Below are 24,716 nucleotides of genomic sequence, written 5' to 3'. Positions count from 1 at the left end.
GTTTCCTCCATGATATCTGTCATAAGGTGAACATTAAAATCATCAACCTTATTCAGTTGCTCATGTGGTACAATTACATAATCAACAACTGAACAACCCTTATTTGAAACACATGTAAAATCATTGTGTCCAACACGACCATTCACCATACAAAGATTGCAATCAAGAAATCTATTAATTGATGTCCATGTGAGTTAACATAAGTGTCCAAGATTTCGTGATCACATACAGAATCCACATTTTCTATAAAGTCAGATAGCGTGCCACAACGTGCGTGTTCCAATCACCCACGATCATGAGTCGGCCCGTGTTCTGATAGGCGTACACTTTCTGAAGCAGACGAGTGAAAAATAGCTCAGAGTAATGTGACCTGCTTGAGCCAATCGGTGGGAGGTATGATACACTTATGCACATCTTGTCGGCTGCTACATTGCTTGATACTAATAACCAGAGCATATCATCATGTTCATTATCCAACACCTCAACAGTGTTACTCGCTAAGAAGTCATTATTCACTAGTACTCCCACACCTCCCGATCCTCGTTTGGCATTTTTATGTTTATATTTTCTGTTATTACCAATCCATGTATGTCTATACACAGATTTCATCACCTTTTAAAAAAGTTTCACAAATACCAAAAAAAATCACAGTTTAAAAGATTAATCATGTTTGCTTTAAAAGAGTTTTTATCTTCATTGATGTGGGACCATCCCCTCAGATTCCACACTCCAAGCCGTAGATCCTAATCCCGGGGCCCACGTTGATTCCGCTTCTTAGACAGGAAGCCTTTACGTGTTATGGTGTAATCCCTTTCCTTCCCTATTTCTTTCAGAAGTGTCCTCATGTTGGCGTTCTGTTTCCTGATGTCAGCTGGGATGTGGTTCTCTATGTACACCCGTTCATATTTTCTAGATGATTGTAGCTTCTTCTTCTCTTTCATTATTTTCTTCACTTGTTCAGTGTCAGCGACGGTAGCAACAACTACTCCAGGGGACTTGCCCCACCCCATTTTTCGCTCAACTTTACACAAATGAATGTCATGAAATTTCAGACCATCTCTGCATGAGAGAATATATTTTATTTTCTGTCACCTTATCGTTTTCAGTTTCATCTGCTTGTTCAGGGAGATTTTTTAATCACTATAGTCCGAGACAGGTCTTCGTCATTGTTGTTGTCGCCACCTTTAACTGATAGTTCCTCAAATTTAGAACATTTAGTTTGTAGTTTACGTAGCTTATCTTCATAGATATTGAACTTTTCAGTGAGTTCATTTCTGATTTCTCCGACTTCTAACTTCACCTTTTCTTCTATCACTACAGCCAATCTGTCCACTAATTTCTGCTCAAAAGATGACTCAAATGAATCTATTTTGTTTGTGACTTCTGTTTTCATGTCTATAAATTCACTCATTAGGAATTAAACATTGTTTTCACATCTTCTGAGTCATTGTTTACACCTGTAGCATTTTCGCGGGCATCGCCATTACTGACTCTTTGTCCCGGAATATATTTACCGGTCAATGTTATTGTCTCACCTTTCTCAGTATAATTTCTGACTTTTATATGTCCGGGTATCATCACCAGATTGACGCTCTCCGGAGTGATTTCTCTTGCGCCTCGGATTGTGTTGGTCAGTTTTCCGATCGCCAGGCTGGAGTGTCAATGGCGGGCACATAACACTGTTTACAAACTCCACGTCTAAAAGGCTGGCCATCGCGGGTGAATCCTGGGCGAATCATGGCTCATTTTCTTCTTCTCTTCTTGATTATACACATACTTCACTCGTACGCGTGATAATTCACCAACTTTGTGTTGTTTTTACTTCAGTTTCAGTTATTTTTCTCGGAGCTGTCAAACGACACGTCTCACACTCAGGGGCGGGTAACTCTACAACTACCTCTGTTTACCAGTGACACAGCCTTCTATTGTCTATGTTAGGCTGGGGGAAGCTGACAATAAGCTGTGGTTACCTAATTGTAGCTTGGTTATTTGTCTTATTTCAAACTGGTTAAACACAAAGTGTTCAGTTCCCAGGTCGGGGGGTGGTTATGAAGGGATGGGCCAAGTTGGTAGTGATTGAAACTTGAACATGCCATACGGTGAAGTACATAATGTAAGAACTTTGTGCTTCATAATTCATACAATGAGTTTATGTGATGTGTTGATATTCAGTGGACTATATTGGAACAGGAAAGATGATATTATGAAGAAGTAAGACATTTTAACTGTTTCCACTGATACTAGCTTATTATTATTGTACCTCATGTAAAATATAGTTAGTCTGACAGAATTAACTGTTCTCAGATTGTTGTGTTATCTCTCTTTGTTATGCATGGAGCCATATTGTGGGTCCACCCAAAACAGACCCCACTCACCTTGTTAATACTAACACTGTACATTTAAAATAACTATATGATATTTTACAGTATGATGTTTCACAGGATTCATCAAAATATCAAATAAATTAAACTAGATGCAGGTATAGGGTAGTGTCACAATCTGTATTAGTACTGGTGTGTTAGTTGGAATCAGGACAAAAATCTGTTAAGCAAGTTATAATGAGACTATAGTAATAACTTTGTCCATTCATGTCCTTTTGATGCTAGTTTGTCCAGCAGGTAATGACACAACAATGTATGTCAGATATTGACCAGCTGGTCCTTCTACAACACTGACATTTGGTGCCAACCCTTTTGACTCTTGGCTACAAGGTATTGTACAAGGATTTTAGGAGTGCTTCAGAACAAGTGGCCACTATCAGATCAGGAAATAGAAAAGATTTTACATTGAATAAGAATTTGCCAAATGAAGAAATTGACTTCATGTATGTTTGTGGTGCATGCATGCTATAGAGTTTTGTTATACAGATCTTGAATGAGTTACGGTCTGAGTTAGGAGCAGGGAGGCAGTGCAAGTGTGTGGTGTAAAGTATTCATGTATTCAAACATCTAGATTCACAGTGAAACCTTGGCAGGTTGATATATAGTTTCATACTTCCTATCACCTCCTGCTTCTATGGCAGCCATTCCCCAACATCAGAATACAACCTGCTCTACTCAGTCATGTAGTCATCTGCAGCAGTGATGGTGGTTGGGATTCACGGAGTACACCTTGCCATGGCCACCTCCTTCTGTGGCAGCCATTCCCCAACATCACAATACAAGCTGCTCTACTCAGTCATGTAGTCATCTGCAGCAGTGATGGTGGTTGGTGGTGTACACCTTGCCATGGCCACCTCCTTCTGTGGCAGCCATTCCCGAACATCACAATACAAGCTGCTCTACTCAGTCATGTAGTCATCTGCACCAGTGATGGTGGTTGGTGGAGTACACCTTGCCATGGCCACCTCCTTCTGTGGCAGCCATTCCCCAACATCACAATACAAGCTGCTCTACTCAGTCATGTAGTCATCTGCAGCAGTGATGGTGGTTGGTGGAGTACACCTTGCCATGGCCACCTCCTTCTGTGGCAGCCATTCCCCAACATCACAATACAAGCTGCTCTACTCAGTCATGTAGTCATCTGCAGCAGTGATGGTGGTTGGTGGAGTACACCTTGCCATGGCCACCTCCTTCTGTGGCAGCCATTCCCCAACATCACAATACAAGCTGCTCTACTCAGTCATGTAGTCATCTGCAGCAGTGATGGTGGTTGGTGGTGTACACCTTGCCATGGCCACCTCCTTCTGTGGCAGCCATTCCCCAACATCACAATACAAGCTGCTCTACTCAGTCATGTAGTCATCTGCAGCAGTGATGGTGGTTGGGATTCATGGAGTACACCTTGCCATGGCCACCTCCTTCTGTGGCAGCCATTCCCCATTATCACAATACAAGCTGCTCTACTCAGTCATGTAGTCATCTGCACCAGTGATGGTGGTTGGGATTCACGGAGTACACCTTGCCATGGCCACCTCCTTCTGTGGCAGCCATTCCCCAACATTACAATACAAGCTGCTCTACTCAGCCATGTAGTCATCTGCAGCAGTGATGGTGGTTGGCTGAGACACTCAGCCATGTAGTCATCTGCAGCAGTGATGGTGGTTGGCGGAGTACACCTTGCCATGGCCACCTCCTTCTATGGCAGCCATTCCCCAACATCAGAATACAAGCTGCTCTACTCAGCCATGTAGTCATCTGCAGCAGTGATGGTGGTTGGGATTGGCGGAGTACACTTTGCCAGCTCCTTCCTAATCCAGGGGAGGGATTTCAGTCATTACACAGCATCATTAATTGATTCAAATGGCACTGTTCAAGTGACTGACTCCTGAAGGGGAGCTTACAGAGTAATCCCTCTTTGTGATTTGAATGCTATTGATTGAGTTGGAGCTTCAGATCATTATCTCTTCTACAGGGAACATATGCTCGATAAAACACGGTCCCCAAGGTACTTAATGTATGTCAGAATACAGGCATAGAACACACACAAAATGTCAGTCTTAGATGTGATATGGTACAATCTAATAAGTCTTAATTGTTAAAATAACCAAACTTGTTGTTAAGAGACAGAGACTTCTCACACACTGATCAAGTATTGATTGTAATTGATGTATTTCATGCAGAGTTCTTCATTTCATACAAAGATCATGCCTTTGTACATACTGTCCTGGGATGGTCATATCACGGGATAATATGTTTTCGAACATCATACATTTCCAAATGGTAGAGCTCACTCAGGCTAAAACTAGGGCTGTAGTGTCACACACATTCTAGAATCATGGCTTGTGTTTAATATAAAGTTATCTTTTATAAGTAGGTGACATGTTTTACAAGCATTCGTGCAATAATGAAGACAACAATGATTGTTCCTTATTATCCAAAAGCATATATATAGAGAGAGAAATCCACAAAATGACACAATGCAAATTTCCCTCCCATATGTTTCAACTTCATCTTCCATATTTTTTTATCAGAGCATCAGAAATTATTTCCGTTATATTATTGGGTATGTTTAACTGAATCACTGGTAGATCATGGAGAAACGTGTGCACAGATGATTGCTATTTCCGGCTCTGTTTAAGAGACAAATACACACGGTAATCTTAACCCCTCCATATAATACAATGCCCAGCAGAAACAAATTAGAAGGTATGTAATCTTGTATAGTGATGTTTAATAGCAAATTTGACATCTTCACTGACAAAGCCATTTTCTCATTTCTTCAGATGGCTTTTTTGGATTTCAAAATTCAGCTTATCTATGGTAAGAAACAACAAAGATCAAATAAAGTTGAAACATGTAAGAGAAAATTTGTGTTGTCTTTTATATCTTCATATACACTGCTGAAACTCTCTGTGTGTCTTTACACATACACTCACACATGCACAGATTTATTTTCAAACATTCAGCTTGGGAAGCTACTTGGAAGATTTGCCTCCTCTTCTACATCAGTCCACACTGGCGATAATAAAAAGTGTAACCACAGTACTGGCTGTTGTCTGACTGTCTGTTGCAGTGTTCGTCCACTGTAGCACCTTGACAAACACAAGGATCCAATAAGCAGACATCATCACTGGTAATGGTGATGACACCTCAGTGATTGATAGATGCGTTTCATCATGCAAACTATGCACACTCATCATCGCATGCTGCACACAATCATCTTGGCTGATACTGTCACTGACAGGCAGCACAATCGCGGTCAAGTGACACCATCAACAGACTCTACAGTCCAGGTCATGGAGAGGCCAATATCTTGGTTGTAAGATCACCATCACATCACAACATCCACAGATTCTGCTGTCCAGGTCATGGAGAGGAGGCCAATATCTTGGTTGTGAGATCACAGTCAAGTCACACCATCCACAGATTCTGCTGTCCAGGTCATGGAGAGGCCAATATCTTGGTTGTGAGATCACGGTCAAGTCACACCATCACAGATTCTGTAGTCCAGGTCATGGAGAGGCCAATATCTTGGTTGTAAGATCACCATCACATCACAACATCCACAGATTCTGCTGTCCAGGTCATGGAGAGGCCAATATCTTGGTTGTGAGATCACAGTCAAGTCACACCATCCACAGATTCTGCTGTCCAGGTCATGGAGAGGCCAATATCTTGGTTGTGAGATCACAGTCAAGTCACACCATCTACAGATTCTGTTGTCCAGGTCATTGATGAGGCCAATATCTTGGTTGTGAGATCACCATCACATCACAACATCCACAGATTCTGTTGTCCAGGTCATTGATGAGGCCAATATCTTGGTTGTGAGATCACGGTCAAGTCACACCATCTACAGATTCTGTTGTCCAGGTCATGGATGAGGCCAATATCTTGGTTGTAAGATCACCATCACATCACAACATCCACAGATTCTGTTGTCCAGGTCATGGATGAGGCCAATATCTTGGTTGTAAGATCACCATCACATCACAACATCCACAGATTCTGTTGTCCAGGTCATGGATGAGGCCAATATCTTGGTTGTAAAATCACCATCACATCACAACATCCACAGTTTCTGTTGTCCAGGTCATGGATGAGGCCAATATCTTGGTTGTAAGATCACCATCACATCACAACATCCACAGATTCTGTAGTCCAGGTCATTGATGAGGCCAATATCTTGGTTGTGAGATGACGGTCAAGTCATACCATCATATGTACAGATATATACATGTAGTTGGTTCCACTTTTTTTATATTATATTTGATATATTTGTTTATTAGTTACGAACAATAACTTCTGACACTGGTTTTGGTTCACTGAATACATATAAACAAGCACACTGGTCTGCATAGATACATAGGTGAAACAGTGCAAAAGCCACAGTCAACTGTTTCACAAGGCAACAAAGACAGCCTCTTGACAAACGTTGTGTCAGTATTTATCTGCAAATATTTTGTGCATAAATATTGAACACTAACACAACATTTTAAAGGATTTTAGGATGTTCCAGCTAGGCATGATATTTACAGAGCTATTACCGTACATGTCTTCAGTTTACTTTCAGTTCAAACTCACACTAATGTCTTTACTTCCTTCAACAGGTAAAAGAATACCAAGGTAACCGAAAGGTTGATGTGATCAGGATGATGAAAACCTCTCCTATGCATGTCTCACCACAAGCAGATTTTAGCACTGAACTTGAGTGGCAACATAAATTATCCTTCAGAATATCTGATATGCTGAGCTTTGTTTACCTGGCACCTCACAATTAATCAAAATAAAAATGTGCCATGTATTCAAAGCTTGAAATAACTTCAGTAGTGGTGTATAGACGAGTGATCAGGTTTCAGCAACTTGCTTCAAAGAGAAGATTGATTACTTTTCACAGAGAAGACAAAAACTGTCAGTGCATGGCTTAGTGGCTTGTGTAATCACGACAGGAGAGGTGAGGCCATAAACATGGGGCTGATGCTCAGCGCTACCCCCACCTGAATTATGTAGCGCTACTCAGCCAGGCAGCGCACAGTTGGATTCCCACAATGCAATATACATGATCTATGTAGTGTGTGACGTACTGGGGTATTCCGGTCTCACGCTGACACTTCAACACCTACCTTCAGGGGGACATAAAAGTGCACTTACAAACCCAAACCTTACATTGTTCTGGATATCGGGGAGAATTTGAACAGGAAGGGTGATCATTGTATACAGCTTGTTATTTACGAGATATTGAAAGGCATGTCTGCATAATGTAACAAACAAAACCACTTAAGTCTGGTTTCTTAAAGTTTTAGGTAAACATTTAAAGTAAGTCTGCAAGAACATTTAATATGATGAAAACTGATATGGCATGGGATAAATAGAATTATTCATTAACTGTATTTTAAGTAACTGTTTTTCTTAAGTAAGTTTGTTCTTTTATTCAACAGAAAGTGGAGTACTGGTAATACATCTTACAGTGTTTACATCAACTAAGTACGTGTTTAATGGTGTTTGATAACTCATTTCAGGGAAATATACAACTCATTTTGGAACTAATCAGTTTTGAGCGTATTAATATGACACAACAAATACATGATAGAACACATGGAACAAATAATTAATGGAACATTCACAAACTTATTTTTCATATTTGACGTCCTCTGATATGTAGGTATGACACTACAGTGAGTGAGTTGGGTTTTACGCTGCTTTTAGCAATACTCCAGCAATATCACAGCGGGGGACACCAGAAATGGGCTTTACACATTGTGCCCATGTGGGGAATCGAACCCGGGCCTTCGCCGTGAGGAGCGAACGCTTTAACCACTAGGCCACCCCACCGCCTGTATGACAGTACAGAATGTTTCATTCAGTATTTGATAAAGACAGACATGATTATATGTTTATGACTTAAGATCACAAACCATCAACTTTGGGAAACAATTACAACTTTTCTGAGTAGTCTTTTATTACCCAGATGTACATTTTTCGTTAAACACTCTCCACAAAGTCGGTGCACAAAGGAACAAGCAGCACATTGCTTTCAACTCCACTTTTCATTATGCCCTACAAACCAGATATCTTCATATAAAAACGATATGGTTAGTAATATTGGTTGCTTTGTTTTATGTCAACCACCAGCCCATGGTTTAGAAATAGATCTGTAAATACTGTATACAGTATATAAATGAAAAAAGTGTAACCGTGGAAGACAATGTGCTCTTCACATAAACTTTATGTACATCAAGCTTGTACATTTGAATTACAATTACAGTCTCTGTCCATCTGACATCCAAGTAAACATAATGCTTCATATCAATAGCCATGTGTGCACAGGCAACGAATTCTAATCCCTTTAATCATAAACTGGCATCAATATATGTTGAACCAGGTACTTTTGATAAACATTGTTATTTAATATCAGCCTTGAGTGTCATTTCCTTCACAATCCAAACATGGCCATGAATAAACACCTTCCGCTGCTGATTAAATGAACCCCCACGCCACCAGTAAACCATATCACTTCACATGGCTGTAAACTTTAAAGGGACATAACTCTGCACTGTATAGAAACTGTGACCATGGCTGGTGGGTTCAGTTTCCATCATAAAATGGATTTAATCTCCCACTAAACTATGACTGACCTACTTGTAATTTGATATGAACAAAAACAAAAAATGATTTTAGAAAAATGCAGCTGAAGAAATCATGGTTTTTTAGAGAAGATTTGATAGGTTTTGAGTAACTTCTTTGGCATTACTGACACTGCATCTTGAAGGCTGAATAATTAGGTTATTTACCCTTTGAATGAAACTTGTATACATCCCTGTCCTAATCATGAAGTACGCTGTCACTGTGAAACATGTTAGTAGAACTAAACTTAAAGAATGAAACCAATTCCTACATTGCTAATCCCCAAATTACAAAAGAATATTATCTTCAGTCTGTTGACATTTTTAGTAATTACGAAAAAAGACCTTTTAGATATATATTTTTCATTTTTCTATATTTTACCCAACATTCAGTAATACGCAGAAGTACATGATAAAAATGGTATTTATATTTTTATTTCAGTCTCTGACTCAACAATCTGTGGAAAGGAATGCCTAACTAAGTCCTACCTAACACACTACAAAACATTAACACAGAATCAATGAACCACAGGAAAAAACATTAACTCATTCCTGCGAGCAGCTAATCCCTACACCAGGAGGAAATTACACTGTCCTACAACTCGAGTCACTAATCTCTACCATGTATGTGAACGTGCTACACAATATTGCATTCCCAACCAGCCAGGTACACAATATCTAACAGTACTGGCAGCCTAGGCTACACTTATCTATTGTTTGACAGATCCAACATAAAATCTATTTGATGTGTGCTGATTCAATCAACTTGAATACAATAACTGAACAGGTATATGTCACTTATTGATGTTGTTAAGGATGCACCTAGGAATGGAACTATTTCTCAACTAGTTATCAGAAGTCGATACGCAGTGACACTGGGGTCAATACAGTGGAGTAACTTCCTAATTAACTGCCAAGTTTCTTAATAAACACAAAGGTACTAAATGTAGTATTGAGTCTATTGATTAACTACAGCCATAACATCTTAAACACTATAGAAATATGTAGTTCATGTCTGCACGTGTTTTATTACTGAAATTGATACAAATATACACATACTCATTCAGAATCATGCAAACTGAAAAATTAACTTTGGCAACTTTTCAGTTTATTCAGAAATTTTATCAATATTGAAAAGAAAAATATATATGCATATTTACTGAATGAAGTCATGAACATGATGACTCGCAATACAGAGCAAAAGTAGTACCCCTGACTAGAACTGGTCACTTCGGTCTATCCAAAGTCAGTGCACCAACAATCCACCATGATTATTTATGAGTTGTCTTCTGTTCTGATTTGGTCAAGATCAGATTACAGTTATCAATCTTTGTTATCAAAGAACTACTTTCTGTTCTGTTCCAGAACAACCCATAACTTCCACCTTAACTCAAACTGAATGCTACCAATCATATAGCTAAAGAACAATCTGTGCACCTGTTGATGAATAATTCAAATGTACCCCTAGATTTGATGAAGCAACTGTGTTGCTATGACATACAACTATAGGACTGAGTAAATGGGAGACTCGGTAGTCATAACTCTGGGATTATCTAAGTCCAGCACACTTTTTCACGGATGACGAGGATGAAACCAACATGAACAAACCGATGATGTTGCCTCCTACATAGTACGCTTGTGTAAGTCTGAATGACAAATTCATACCCAAAGCAATCCTTTTGTACAAAAATGTGGGTTTAAAGATCAGCTTAAGAGAACATTTGAAAATAAGAAAATATATCATTGTAATAGTTCTATTCAAATGCAGACTTACATGTTTACAACTAAATTTTTGGAATACAAATAAGCACTATGGCTAGACTAACAAGAGCAGCTTCATGACAACTGGTGACTTGGTAGCTGAATCAGATTATTCAATAACAACAGAAAAGACCAAAACCATGTGTATTCAAAATCCTTGCATAATGACTCTCTATACACCCTTCAAATTAATTGCGCCTGATTTTCATCTGTTTGTGTGATTGTGAAACTGAAATTCCTGTGAATCTAAATCAAACATAACTGTACCAGCATCTGCTTTAACAGACAGCCTACCCAGGGTTGAGAAGATGAGGGTCACTACTGGGCCCCGTTTCATAAAGCTCTCGTAAGCCTAAGATCTCATAACTTTCCTCGTAGCATTCCTACCTCCTTTACTGTAACATTGACTTACGATAGTCGTAGCTCTACGAGAGCTTTGTGAAACGGGGCCCAGGTCCACCCTTAGTTCACGGAGACTTGAGACTTGAGCACTACTTTATCTAATTCCTTGGATCAATAAGGAAAAAAGCATCCAACTGTTACCATGGCCACCTGCCTTTCAGAATCCATAAATACCCCCAATTAATGTGTAACAATTTGTCAGGTGAACTAGGGCCCGTGAAGGTTGTGCTCCTCATGTTTGGTGCCGCGCTTCATGGCAACCCTGACCTGGAACCCTGTGTTTGACCAACATAGTCCTTATTGATTACCGCATCTGGATAATGTCACTTACCCATACAATGTTCATGAGAGCTACTTGTTTAGCTAATTACTCGTATTACTGTAATTGCTGGGCAAAACATCAATAATGAAAAGAAAACAATGTTCTCATCAAGCCACTTAATTCCCTGCCTCCCTGGGGAGAAAATATATAGCTCAATCTTTCTCCCAGATAACAGATATACCATTTTATACATGCATCAATTTTAGACTGATTTTATTCAAGTTTAGCTGAAGTCCTTCCTTGGCAATCCAAAGCCTTCCACCACTTCTGAAATATCAGCAATCAAATCAATATGGATTCTGGTTAGTTCTCTTTCTTTTGAACAGATGGAAGTCTGATGGAGCCAGATCAAGGGAGAATAAAGAAGGAGCTTCAATAGAGTTCAAAACCACACTTGTGGAGTGTAACCATGGCAATGACTGACTTGCACACTGGAGCAATATCCTGATAAAAGAGCACACCTTTTCGAAGAATTTCCACATCTCAGACCAGTGTAACATAAGTTATATTTGGGATTCATTTTCTCAGTGAAGTACAGATTTTAGTACTTTTTTCTAGATTGAGTCACATCTGGGATACGAACCCTCACTCTCAGAGCCTGGCACCTTATTGCCAGCAGACAAAGTCAGCGATCTAAGTCACTCAGCCATCACAGCTTCCGCAAAATGGAAGTCAGACAACTGGTAGTCTAGGTCAGACTTTGTGCACCCTGTTTAAATAACTTGGAATTGTGATTGATTCTAAATTCAGCAGGCTGCTAAAACTGACCTCATATATACTTTATATAAAGACTTTGCTTCATCAGACAACTATGTGTATTTCATGCTGAAACATCTGTTTTATCCAAAGCATTTTAACTTTCACCATTCACACATGGTTTAAATCTCTGTCCATCCAAAGTAAGAATAACTAAGGAGAATTGTAAATCAGGCCAGCAAAATAGCCAGTACAACTGAAAGATGTTCACAAGACAGAGTCCTCTCCCATGTTTCTAAATATTATCAGACTCTTCCTATGTCCTTAACTGTAAATATGACCTTTTAAGATCTTACCTCCCTTACCGAGTGCCAATGTTTAAGACCAATCATGCCAGACAAAATCTTTACATCTTTTTATGTTTTTCTACATCTAATCCTGTAAATAATCTCAAAGGAGCAGTGTATTATGGTCCATTTATTGTTTGGCCTTTGTGAAGATCATCCAGCATGATGACAACCTCGACATTCCAGAACATGGAGGCCCAAACCTTTATTTGGTAGGATGGTCTTTGTCATCCTGGTGATGGTGTCAAATGCTCCCACTGTAATTGTCATGTATATTCTCCCAAAGCATATAATCAGGATCTACCTACCCCTATAATAAATATGTCTGTTTATCCGAAAGCATATTATCATGATCTGTCTTCTACCAAAGCATGTAATTATTATCAACCTTCTTCCAAAGTATGCAAAGAGGCGACTAACGGGATCAGGTGGTAAGATTCGCTGACTTGGTTAACACATGTCACTGCATCCCAATTGTGTAGATTGATGTTCATGGTCATCAGACATGCTGTCATGATCAGCCTTCTCCCAAAGTATGTAAACATGATCAGCCTTCTCTCAAAGTATGTAAACATGATCAACCTTCTCCCAAAGTATGTAAACATGATCAACCTTCTCCCAGAGTATGTAAACATGATCAGACTTCTCTCAAAGTATGTAAACATGATCAGCCTTCTCTCAAAGTATGTAAACATGATCAGCCTTCTCTCAAAGTATGTAAACATGATCAACCTTCTCCCAAAGTATGTAAACATGATCAGCCTTCTCTCAAAGTATGTAAACATGATCAACCTTCTCCCAAAGTATGCAAACATGATCAACCTTCTCTCAAAGTATGTAAACATGATCAACCTTCTCCCAAAGTATGTAAACATGATCAACCTTCTCCCAGAGTATGTAAACATGATCAGAGTATGTAAACATGATCAGCCTTCTCTCAAAGTATGTAAACATGATCAACCTTCTCCCAAAGTATGTAAACATGATCAACCTTCTCCCAGAGTATGTAAACATGATCAGACTTCTCTCAAAGTATGTAAACATGATCAGCCTTCTCTCAAAGTATGTAAACATGATCAACCTTCTCCCAAAGTATGTAAACATGATCAGCCTTCTCTCAAAGTATGTAAACATGATCAACCTTCTCCCAAAGTATGTAAACATGATCAACCTTCTCCCAGAGTATGTAAACATGTAAACATGATCAGCCTTCTCTCAAAGTATGTAAACATGATCAGACCTTCTCTCAAAGTATGTAAACATGATCAACCTTCTCTCAAAGTATGTAAACATGATCAACCTTCTCCCAAAGTATGTAAACATGATCAACCTTCTCCCAGAGTATGTAAACATGATCAGCCTTCTCTCAAAGTATGTAAACATGATCAAAAGTATGTTCAACATGATCAACCTTCTCCCAAAGTATGTAAACATGATAAACCTTTTCCCAAAGTATGTAAACATGATCAGCCTTCTCTCAAAGTATGTAAACATGATCAGCCTTCTCCCAAAGTATGTAAACATGATAAACCTTTTTCCAAAGTATGTAAACATGATCAAGCTTTTTCCAAAGTATGTAAACATGATCAACCTTCTCCCAGTATATGTAAACATGATGAGCCTTCTCTCAAAGTATGTAAACATGATCAGCCTTCTCTCAAAGTATGTAAACATGATCAGCCTTCTCTCAAAGTATGTAAACATGATCAGCCTTCTCTCAAAGTATGTAAACATGATCAACCTACTCCCAAAGTATGTTATTATCAACAATCTCTTATAGCATGTAAATATGATCAGTCTTCTCCCAAAGTATACAATTATGATCAACCTTCTCCGAAAGGTTGTAAATTTGATCATCATCCTCCCAAAGTATGTACATATAATCAGCCCTCTCCAAGAGTATGTAAACATGATCAAGCTTTTTCCAAAGTTTCTAAATGTGATCAACCTCCTCCCAGAGTATGTAAACATGATCAACCTTCTCTCAAAGTATGTAAACATGATCAACCTTCTCTCAAAGTATGTAAACATGATCAGCCTTCTCTCAAAGTATGTAAACATGATCAGCCTTCTCCCAAAGTATGTAAACATGATCAACCTTCTCTCAAAGTATGTAAACATGATCAGCCTTCTCTCAAAGTATGTAAACATGATCAACCTTCTCCCAGAGTATGTAAACATGATCAACCTTCTCTCAAAGTATGTAAACATGATCAGCCTTCTCTCAAAGTATGTAAACATGATCAGACTTCTCTCAGAGTATGTAAACATGATCAGCCTTCTCTCAAAGTATGTAAACATGATCAGCCTTCTCTCAAAGTATGTAAACATGATCAGCCTTTTCCCAAAGTATGTAAATATGATCAGCCTTCTCCCAGAGTATGTAACCATGATCAGCCTTCTCCCTAAGTATGTAAATATGATCAGCCTTCTCTCAAAGTATGTAAACATGATGAGCCTTCTCTCAAAGTATGTAAACATGATCAGCCTTCTCTCAAAGTATGTAAACATGATCAGCCTTCTCTCAAAGTATGTAAACATGATCAGCCTTCTCTCAAAGTATGTAAACATGATCAACCTACTCCCAAAGTATGTTATTATCAACAATCTCTTATAGCATGTAAATTTGATAATCATCCTCCCAAAGTATGTACATATAATCAGCCCTCTCCAAGAGTATGTAAACATGATCAAGCTTTTTCCAAAGTTTCTAAATGTGATGAACCTCCTCCCAGAGTATGTAAATCTTATCAACCTCCTCCCAAATTATGTAAATATGTTCAACCTCCTCCCAAAGTATGTTTTTATCATTAACTTTATTTAAGTATGATCAGCTCTCACAACATATACAATCATGATCAACCTTCTCCTGAAGTTTATAAATATGATCTACCTTCTTCCGAAGTTTGCAATTATTATCAACCTTCTTCTGAAGTTTGTAAATATGATCAACCTTCACCCAAAGTATGTAATTATGATCAACCTTCTCCCAAAGTATGTAAACATGATCAGCCTTCTCACAAAGTATGTAATTATGATCAACCATCTTAAATTACTAAGTTTCAGTTTTAATAATTCTACCTGACAAAATCTAACACCCACTTGAACAACTACATGTTTAACTAAAATTGTCTTAGCTTGCTGCCTAACTAACACCTTGAATCCAACTACAATGATTGCTAATTGTACTCTGCATGTGGTGGATACGTATGGGTGTTGGGGGTTCCAAAACCTTTCTGAGAGGTAAAATGTAACGTAAGAACCTGACCAGAAACATACACCAACTAACTACAGTATAAGAAACAAACACAATAACTGTGTTGACAATCCTTTTGTCCATCAGAATTATCCCAAACTATGTAATTATGATCATCCCTTTCCTAATTATGGTTAACCTTGATCTATCTCTTCAAAACACATGTCATTACAATCTGTCTTCACCCACACTGTTATGGTGCCTACTTATTATCTGCCTTAATGAAATCGTGAAGGTTCTCATTGGAGGGTAATAACATCCAAATCATTGTTTAATTCATCATAAAAAGCAGACAAACAAAATGACCCAAAAATCAGGTTTAATTCCTGGTTTCATTTTTACGTTGCAAGACACACAACGGATTAGGTAAACAATATATATTTTGAATATTTACATTGGATAGAGTCTGTGTGTAATTATGAAGTGCTTTCTCCCAGTGGATGTAGGGTTGTATTTCAAACACATATAATGTAACATATCTTCTTACCAGGCATTACTGGCGTGACGCTAAATTTTAATTCACTCACTCACTTACACGAGATAAGTTTTTACAAAGGCAATGAGTTGGAATAATACCCTGGTAGATATACTTTAACTCATGTCTGGGTGAGTTTCCTTACTTTACACATAACACTGGGGATTGCTTAAACAAAACTGAATGATTGCTATATCACTGAAATATATCAGAATTAGAATTGTTGGTAACAATAAATGCTGCTCCAATAATCTGCTGTTTGGTACTGTTTTCCGAAAAGATATGATATTTTTCACATATCGTTGTTTAATGCTTCCATTCAGTCTAAAACTAATTGAGTTTTGTAATCCGCTATGTAAATTACAATCACTGTTATCCTCTATAAAGATATCCCACATACGGGACAGGGGTTTGCTGGGCAACACTGAAGTCTGTTAAACTGTGATCAACTGTTATAAGTAAGTTAACTCCTATCTCCCACCACCCAGCATGTCTTGTCAACAATATTGGGTATTACACCTTAGTCCTTGTGACTGATAAAACATCAATACAAAGAGAAATAAGAGATCGCCAGAACAATGTACAACTCAGTGGGCTATCACAGATATGTCTGGGAGCTGAACTACCTCCATTGCAACAAATGTATGGAAGAAAAGACAGTCATGTACATGAGCAGGACCACAACTGGACGTGTAGAACCCTCATGGTCCACTGGCTCCATTCTGTGGGCTTCAACACAGGGGATCAACATTGGTAAAGAGATCAGTCGGTATTGCTACCACAAGCAGAGGCAAAACATAGCCTCAATAAGAACAAGCTAGGTCTCCATATTAACATTGTCATAACAAATTAAGTTGTAGTGTGTGAAGTGAGAACATGATCCCCGACATCAGGGAGTATCTCCCATGAGCCAGGTGACCGTTCTGCCTGCTGACCTGTCCAGTCAGCCATGGGGACACCTGATAACAAGGACCTCGACACAATAGCACTGGGACATTGGTGAAACACAGCCAGAGCTGTAAGTGTGGGAGGGAGCGAGGAACAAATAATTAACTACCAGAAAGCCAATATTAATCAAGGGTTTTTGGAAAAAATGTACTGAAAAGGTGATTAAGTCCACAGGCATTACTAGGGTTTTGTTGAGGGGTTCATCAAAGAATACCACATTCAAAGGGTACAATTCTGTAATTAGACATGGTGGATTATAACTCCATGGTCTATTCACATAAACAATTATCTGAAATATTTACATGACAAAACTCTTTATGTTGAAAATATATATCAATGTTCAATATCATCTAAATTAAAGGAAATTTTGAAAAATATAACACAGCCCAGAAATATAAATTGCCTATTGATCTGGAAAACATAAGTAAACGTTACAAAGAAGCCATGTGTTCTGATACAGAGCTTGAGATCTCTTCCACCTGAAAGTGGTAAATGGGACAAAATGGTCATATCTCATGTCAGATTAACAGGTGACTTTGCATTATGATCTGACATCATGTGCTTTAACATGGTAAGATGACTGTGCAGCTTGTTTCAGCCAAGACAAGGGAACTACTATACTGGGGACAGAAACATGATGGGACGGGGTATGAGTGATCCTGTGACAGTGTTGGACTCACAATGCACATCAATTCATATCTTCACAAACTATAATTCAACTTTCTCTATCTTTTCTATATTATTTCCTAAATCATTCAATTTAAACAACGGTTCAAGTTATTTTCATTCATATGAGGGAATTGTTCAGGGTCAGTCTTCATGACTCACTATGAAACCCTCTAAGTCTCTCATACAGGCTGACATTGCCCATCTCCTTAAAAAAGGGCCATACGCAACACAGCTTGGAAGTAGGAAGTACCCCTGGGATGGGTATCTCAGGTACCAGGTCAGCTGTCTCCTGAGTGTTTCCCCAGACCTGTGGTTGTGTATGTGATACATTGTGTAATAACAATAACAATAAACATCCATGGTTGCACTACAAGTCATTATATATATTCATTCTCTCTGACTATACGTGCATTCCTTTTGACTATTAATGTTTAAGAAAAGATCAAGTTTCAATCAACATCAATGTATGCATGAACAGCCTAGTTTATATGTATATCTAAATAATGTTATACCTGGGCTGAAACAATTCCCAATAGGACATTTTGTATTGTGTGTCATCTGTACAAAAGTGTATTGTAATTGATTGATTGAGTCTAGTTTTACGCTTCACCCAGCAATATTCCAGCTATATGGCGGCGGTCTGTAAATAATCGAGTCTGGACCAGACAATCCAGTGACCAACAGCATGAGCATCGATCTACGCAATTGGGATATGATGACGTGTCAACCAAGTCAGCAAGCCTGACCACCCAATCCTGTTAATCGCCTCTTAAGACAAGCATGGGTTACTGAAGATCAATTCTAACCCGGACCTTCATGGGTCATTGTATTGTGTGTCAGTTGTACAACAGTGTAGTGTGTGTCAGTTGTACAACAGTGTAGTGTGTGTCAGTTGTACAACAATGTAGTGTGTGTCAGTTGTACAACAGTGTAGTGTGTCAGTTGTACAACAGTGTAGTGTGTGTCAGTTGTACAACAGTGTAGTGTGTGTCAGTTGTACAACAGTGTAGTGTGTGTCAGTTGTACAACAGTGTAGTGTGTGTCAGTTGTACAACAGTGTAGTGTGTGTCAGTTGTACAACAGTGTAGTGTGTGTCAGTTGTACAACAGTGTAGTGTGTGTCCAGTTGTACAACAGTGTAGTGTGTGTCAGTTGTACAACAGTGTAGTGTGTGTCAGTTGTACAACAGTGTAGTGTGTGTCAGTTGTACAACAGTGTAGTGTGTGTCAGTTGTACAACAGTGTAGTGTGTGTCAGTTGTACAACAGTGTAGTGTGTGTCAGTTGTACAACAGTGTAGTGTGTGTCAGTTGTACAACAGTGTATTGTGTGTCAAAGTAGACTCACCACATCATCCACATCAACTTCTGCTGGCTCTGTAACAGAAAGTAAATCAACATCACACACATGCAAGGAAGGACACACTATTCAATCAGGTATTACAGTCACATCACAGCATCTTACTGAGGTCATCACACACATGCAAGGAAGGACACACTATTCAATCATGTAGTACAGTCACATCACAGCATCTTACTGAGGACATCACACACATGCAAGGAAGGACACACTATTCAATCATGTAGTACAGTCACATCACAGCATCTTACTGAGGACATCACACACATGCAAGGAAGGACACACTATTCAATCATGTAGTACAGTCACATCACAGCATCTTACTGAGGACATCACACACATGCAAGGAAGGACACACTATTCAATCATGTAGTACAGTCACATCACAGCATCTTACTGAGGACATCACACACATGCAAGGAAGGACACACTATTCAATCATGTAGTACAGTCACATCACAGCATCTTACTGAGGACATCACACACATGCAAGGAAGGACACACTATTCAATCATGGTATTACAGTCACATCACAGCATCTTACTGAGGACATCACACACATGCAAGGAAGGACACACTATTCAATCATGGTAGTACAGTCACATCACAGCATCTTACTGAGGACATCACACACATGCAAGGAAGGACACACTATTCAATCATGTAGTACAGTCACATCACAGGATCTTACTGAGGGACATCACACACATGCAAGGAAGGACACACTATTCAATCATGTAGTACAGTCACATCACAGGATCTTACTGAGGACATCACACACATGCAAGGAAGGACACACTATTCAATCATGTATTACAGTCACATCACAGCATCTTACTGAGGACATCACACACATGCAAGGAAGGACACACTATTCAATCATGTAGTACAGTCACATCACAGCATCTTACTGAGGACATCACACACATGCAAGGAAGGACACACTATTCAATCATGTAGTACAGTCACATCACAGCATCTTACTGAGGACATCACACACATGCAAGGAAGGACACACTATTCAATCATGTAGTACAGTCACATCACAGGATCTTACTGAGGACATCACACACATGCAAGGAAGGACACACTATTCTCAGGTATTACAGTCACATCACAGCATCTTACTGAGGGACATCATGCAAGGAAGGACACACTATTCAATCATGTAGTACAGTCACATCACAGGATCTTACTGAGGACATCACACACATGCAAGGAAGGACACACTATTCAATCATGTAGTACAGTCACATCACAGCATCTTACTGAGGACATCACACACATGCAAGGAAGGACACACTATTCAATCATGTATTACAGTCACATCACAGCATCTTACTGATCACACACATGCAAGGAAGGACACACTATTCAATCATGTAGTACAGTCACATCACAGGATCTTACTGAGGGACATCACACACATGCAAGGAAGGACACACTATTCAATCAGGTATTACAGTCACATCACAGCATCTTACTGAGGACATCACACACATGCAAGGAAGGACACACTATTCAATCATGTATTACAGTCACATCACAGCATCTTACTGAGGACATCACACACATGCAAGGAAGGACATTCAATCATTATTCAATCATGTAGTACAGTCACATCACAGGATCTCTGAGGACATCACACACATGCATCACAGGTATTACAGTCACATCACAGCAGGACATCACACAGGGAAGGACACACTATTCAATCAGGTATTACAGTCACATCACAGGATCTTACTGAGGACATCACACACATGCAAGGAAGGACACACTATTCAATCAGGTATTACAGTCACATCACAGCATCTTACTGAGGACATCACACACATGCAAGGAAGGACACACTATTCAATCATGTATTACAGTCACATCACAGCATCTTACTGAGGACATCACACACATGCAAGGAAGGACACACTATTCAATCATGTATTACAGTCACATCACAGCATCTTACTGAGGACATCACACACATGCAAGGAAGGACACACTATTCAATCATGTAGTACAGTCACATCACAGCATCTTACTGAGGACATCACACACATGCAAGGAAGGACACACTATTCAATCATGTAGTACAGTCACATCACAGGATCTTACTGAGGACATCACACACATGCAAGGAAGGACACACTATTCAATCATGTAGTACAGTCACATCACAGCATCTTACTGAGGGACATCACACACATGCAAGGAAGGACACACTATTCAATCATGTAGTACAGTCACATCACAGCATCTTACTGAGGGACATCACACACATGCAAGGAAGGACACACTATTCAATCATGTAGTACAGTCACATCACAGGATCTTACTGAGGACATCACACACATGCAAGGAAGGACACACTATTCAATCATGTATTACAGTCACATCACAGCATCTTACTGAGGACATCACACACATGCAAGGAAGGACACACTATTCAATCATGTAGTACAGTCACATCACAGGATCTTACTGAGGACATCACACACATGCAAGGAAGGACACACTATTCAATCATGTAGTACAGTCACATCACAGGATCTTACTGAGGACATCACACACATGCAAGGAAGGACACACTATTCAATCAGGTATTACAGTCACATCACAGCATCTTACTGAGGACATCACACACATGCAAGGAAGGACACACTATTCAATCAGGTATTACAGTCACATCACAGGATCTTACTGAAGTAGGAAAGCCTCCAGTGATCATGGAGATGATTCCCACAGCCAGTGGACCCAGATAGACATGTTCCTACATGGGGTGGTACATCAGTGTGGCACTAGCTGACGATGTTACACTGGTTTTAAAAGAGGGATTGTGCACTACTTTGAATTACTGTGTGGTGTCTGTTCTGGAAACAGTACACAGGTGGCACAGTGTACAACAGGAATCAACCTGGACTAGTCAGTATGAACCCTCATAGTGACTGTTGGGCCACCCTAACACCTTAATAATGCTACACATATAAATGATTTGGGTTTAAGACTCCCTGGTGCACAGAACAGATGACTACATTTATCTGTTTGTCATCTCTGCTTACACTTTGACCTTTGTGCTAACACAAACTTTAGTTCAGGGGGTTACAGACTTTTGATAAGCAATAAGCCTAGGTCAGTTGAAATAAAGTGATAAAAAAATGTCTAACTCAACATTAACTTTTCATCTCGCATCACACTGTTTGCATTAATAAATTTAAGGGGAAAATATAATGTTAATACTATTTATAATTATAATGATGCAGTATTGCAGTAGAATGTATGTGTAGTAACTTCTGAGAAGACTTTTTTCAGAGGTCAGAGAATACTTAAAGTGCATTAAATGAATTAATATTTAACATTAAAGTTTCCTTCATTCCTGATATTTGTGGTAGTCATATCTTTTATTTTTGTCAACATGGAACAGTCAGGTAAATACAACTAAATGGAATTTATTATGTATTTCATTTTCTAATTGTGGTTTTTGGCTATTGTTTGTTGAATCGGTAAACCTAAACCATAAATATATTGTGGCCTAACTCCACTATGTTAAACTGGTGACTGAATCAGTGTAGGTCTTTCCCAGAAGGCCCTACAACTTAGCCAATACGGATTATCCTGCTTAAGTCCCCTGTTTGTTTAATCCTGACAAAAATAAACACAAGATTACACCTGTCTCTGACTTGACCAGGATTAATATGTTTCTGATCTTCACAGAAATACCTAGCATAAGCCTCATTGCCTCGGCCCTGCTAATACTTTGTAACAGGTCCACACAGATGGTCCGAGAACCAGTTGCACAGGCTTACAGAATACCTTGGTCACTGGACCATGGTGTTGTAATTGATGGGGGCACTCTACAGAAGTACATGTATGTTTAACAACCTCATCTGAACCTATAAATGTTGTAATGCAAACTTGACATTCAAGAACTTGTGGTTGAGAAGATCTCTGTGATGCAGAGTTCTGTTAATCTGGACAACTGGTTATCTGGAAGATTTGCCTGAATCAGATGCCCAGAAGAACAATGTTCTATTGTATCATGATTGCAACATGCTTGAACATATATGTGTAAATATATCACATGTTATGATCTATGTAGATGAAATGCTATAATGGTGTATAGTAAACCTGCTCAGTGTTTGTATCTGACTTCTATTTCTTGAAACACAGCTACACAGAAACATATCAAGGTCTTGAAAATAATGTAGTTACCTAATTGTGTTTTGAATTTCGGTTTATCCAGGTTCCATATTGACATGCATTGGCAGATCCAGAGGTTTTTTTTAAAAATTTTAACACTCCCTCCTGGACCCCCACCCCCACCCCACCCCACCACCACCACCACCACCACACACACACTTCAAAATTCCTGGATCCGCCCGTGCATGTGACCATTATCCACAGAGCCATGAGGCAACACACCACAATGGCAGCTCAAGCTTGAACGATAAGATAAATCAGTGAATTGTTTGTATTAGCATGAGTTCACTGTACTTTGTTTCAAGCACCAGGAGTTGGCAGTTCATTGCTTGTGTTTCCAGGAGACTGGTGATGCCTTTCAGTACCAGGTCAGTGTGGCATCAGGTCTGGTGATGAAGATAGGGTGGTGACAGGCAGCTTGTGTGGAAGTCTTGGCAATCAATACTGCTGTGACAGCTCCAGCCAGCCGGGACTCACCACCAGGGAAGGCAATACACCATAACCAGGGTGGAATTACTGGACAGATCTTTACAATGTCACACTCAAAAGACTTCTGTTGACTATTTTGTTATTGTACTGTGTCTCTGCTAATAGAATATAATTTACTATTGACTCGTTATATATAAGTTTTTTAGATAGGAGACAGTGCACATTTCATACTGTATTCTCTAACATTAGTTAACGTTTTGGGGGAAAACAACCCACTTGAATACGAGAATATAATTATTGCCATGTTTGCTTAATTTCGGTCTGTTTCATAAACAGAATATATCCATGGAAAATTATTTTTAATATCATCCAGTTCCTTTGATCTGTTTAAGAAAGTTACTTATTTCAAATTGGGATTAATTAAGATCTGATTATGTGGTGATAATGATACAGTATTAAAGGTAGGACACAAACATGTGTTATATTAATCATCTAAAACTCCATAACAAACCTGAAATGTGTAGAGATCATAAAAAAAGTGAAAATAATCATTTGTGATGTTATATAACTTAAAACAATTATAATTATAAGATTAAATACAATTTTACTTACCAATTTTGACGACACAAACATTCGACATCATATTGTCCATGTGTGGAATAAATCAGGTATCCAACATATCCACGCCTCACACTAAATAAATCTTATCCTGCTACTCGGCATGACGGTCAAGTCTCAGTCAACTATTACTTGTCATCGGAGACAGCACCTATCTCCTGCTAGTTACCCCGTAAACTTCCGTCCCAGAACACAAGGCGGGAGTACCTGTCTAATAGCTTCGATATGATCTCCAACTG

The 24,716-nt window shown here is 39.1% G+C and overlaps 1 protein-coding gene across 1 annotated transcript in view; it reads right to left on the bottom strand.

The window, feature by feature from the left end:
* The window catches only part of LOC124292534 (regulator of G-protein signaling 22-like), a 134,752-nt gene extending 110,036 nt beyond the window's left edge, over positions 1-24,716 (bottom strand). The window contains 2 exon segments of the mRNA XM_046729658.1: positions 19,225-19,253; positions 24,472-24,716. Coding sequence (XP_046585614.1) covers positions 19,225-19,253; positions 24,472-24,511 — 69 coding nt within the window. The 5' untranslated portion in view covers positions 24,512-24,716.

This window comes from Haliotis rubra, unplaced genomic scaffold (genome assembly GCF_003918875.1).
Source record: "Haliotis rubra isolate DU_JTF1 unplaced genomic scaffold, ASM391887v1 Scf52, whole genome shotgun sequence".
Taxonomy (NCBI): domain Eukaryota; kingdom Metazoa; phylum Mollusca; class Gastropoda; order Lepetellida; family Haliotidae; genus Haliotis; species Haliotis rubra.
Note: the sequence above shows the minus strand (reverse complement) of the source record. Positions and strands in the feature narration are given on the sequence as shown.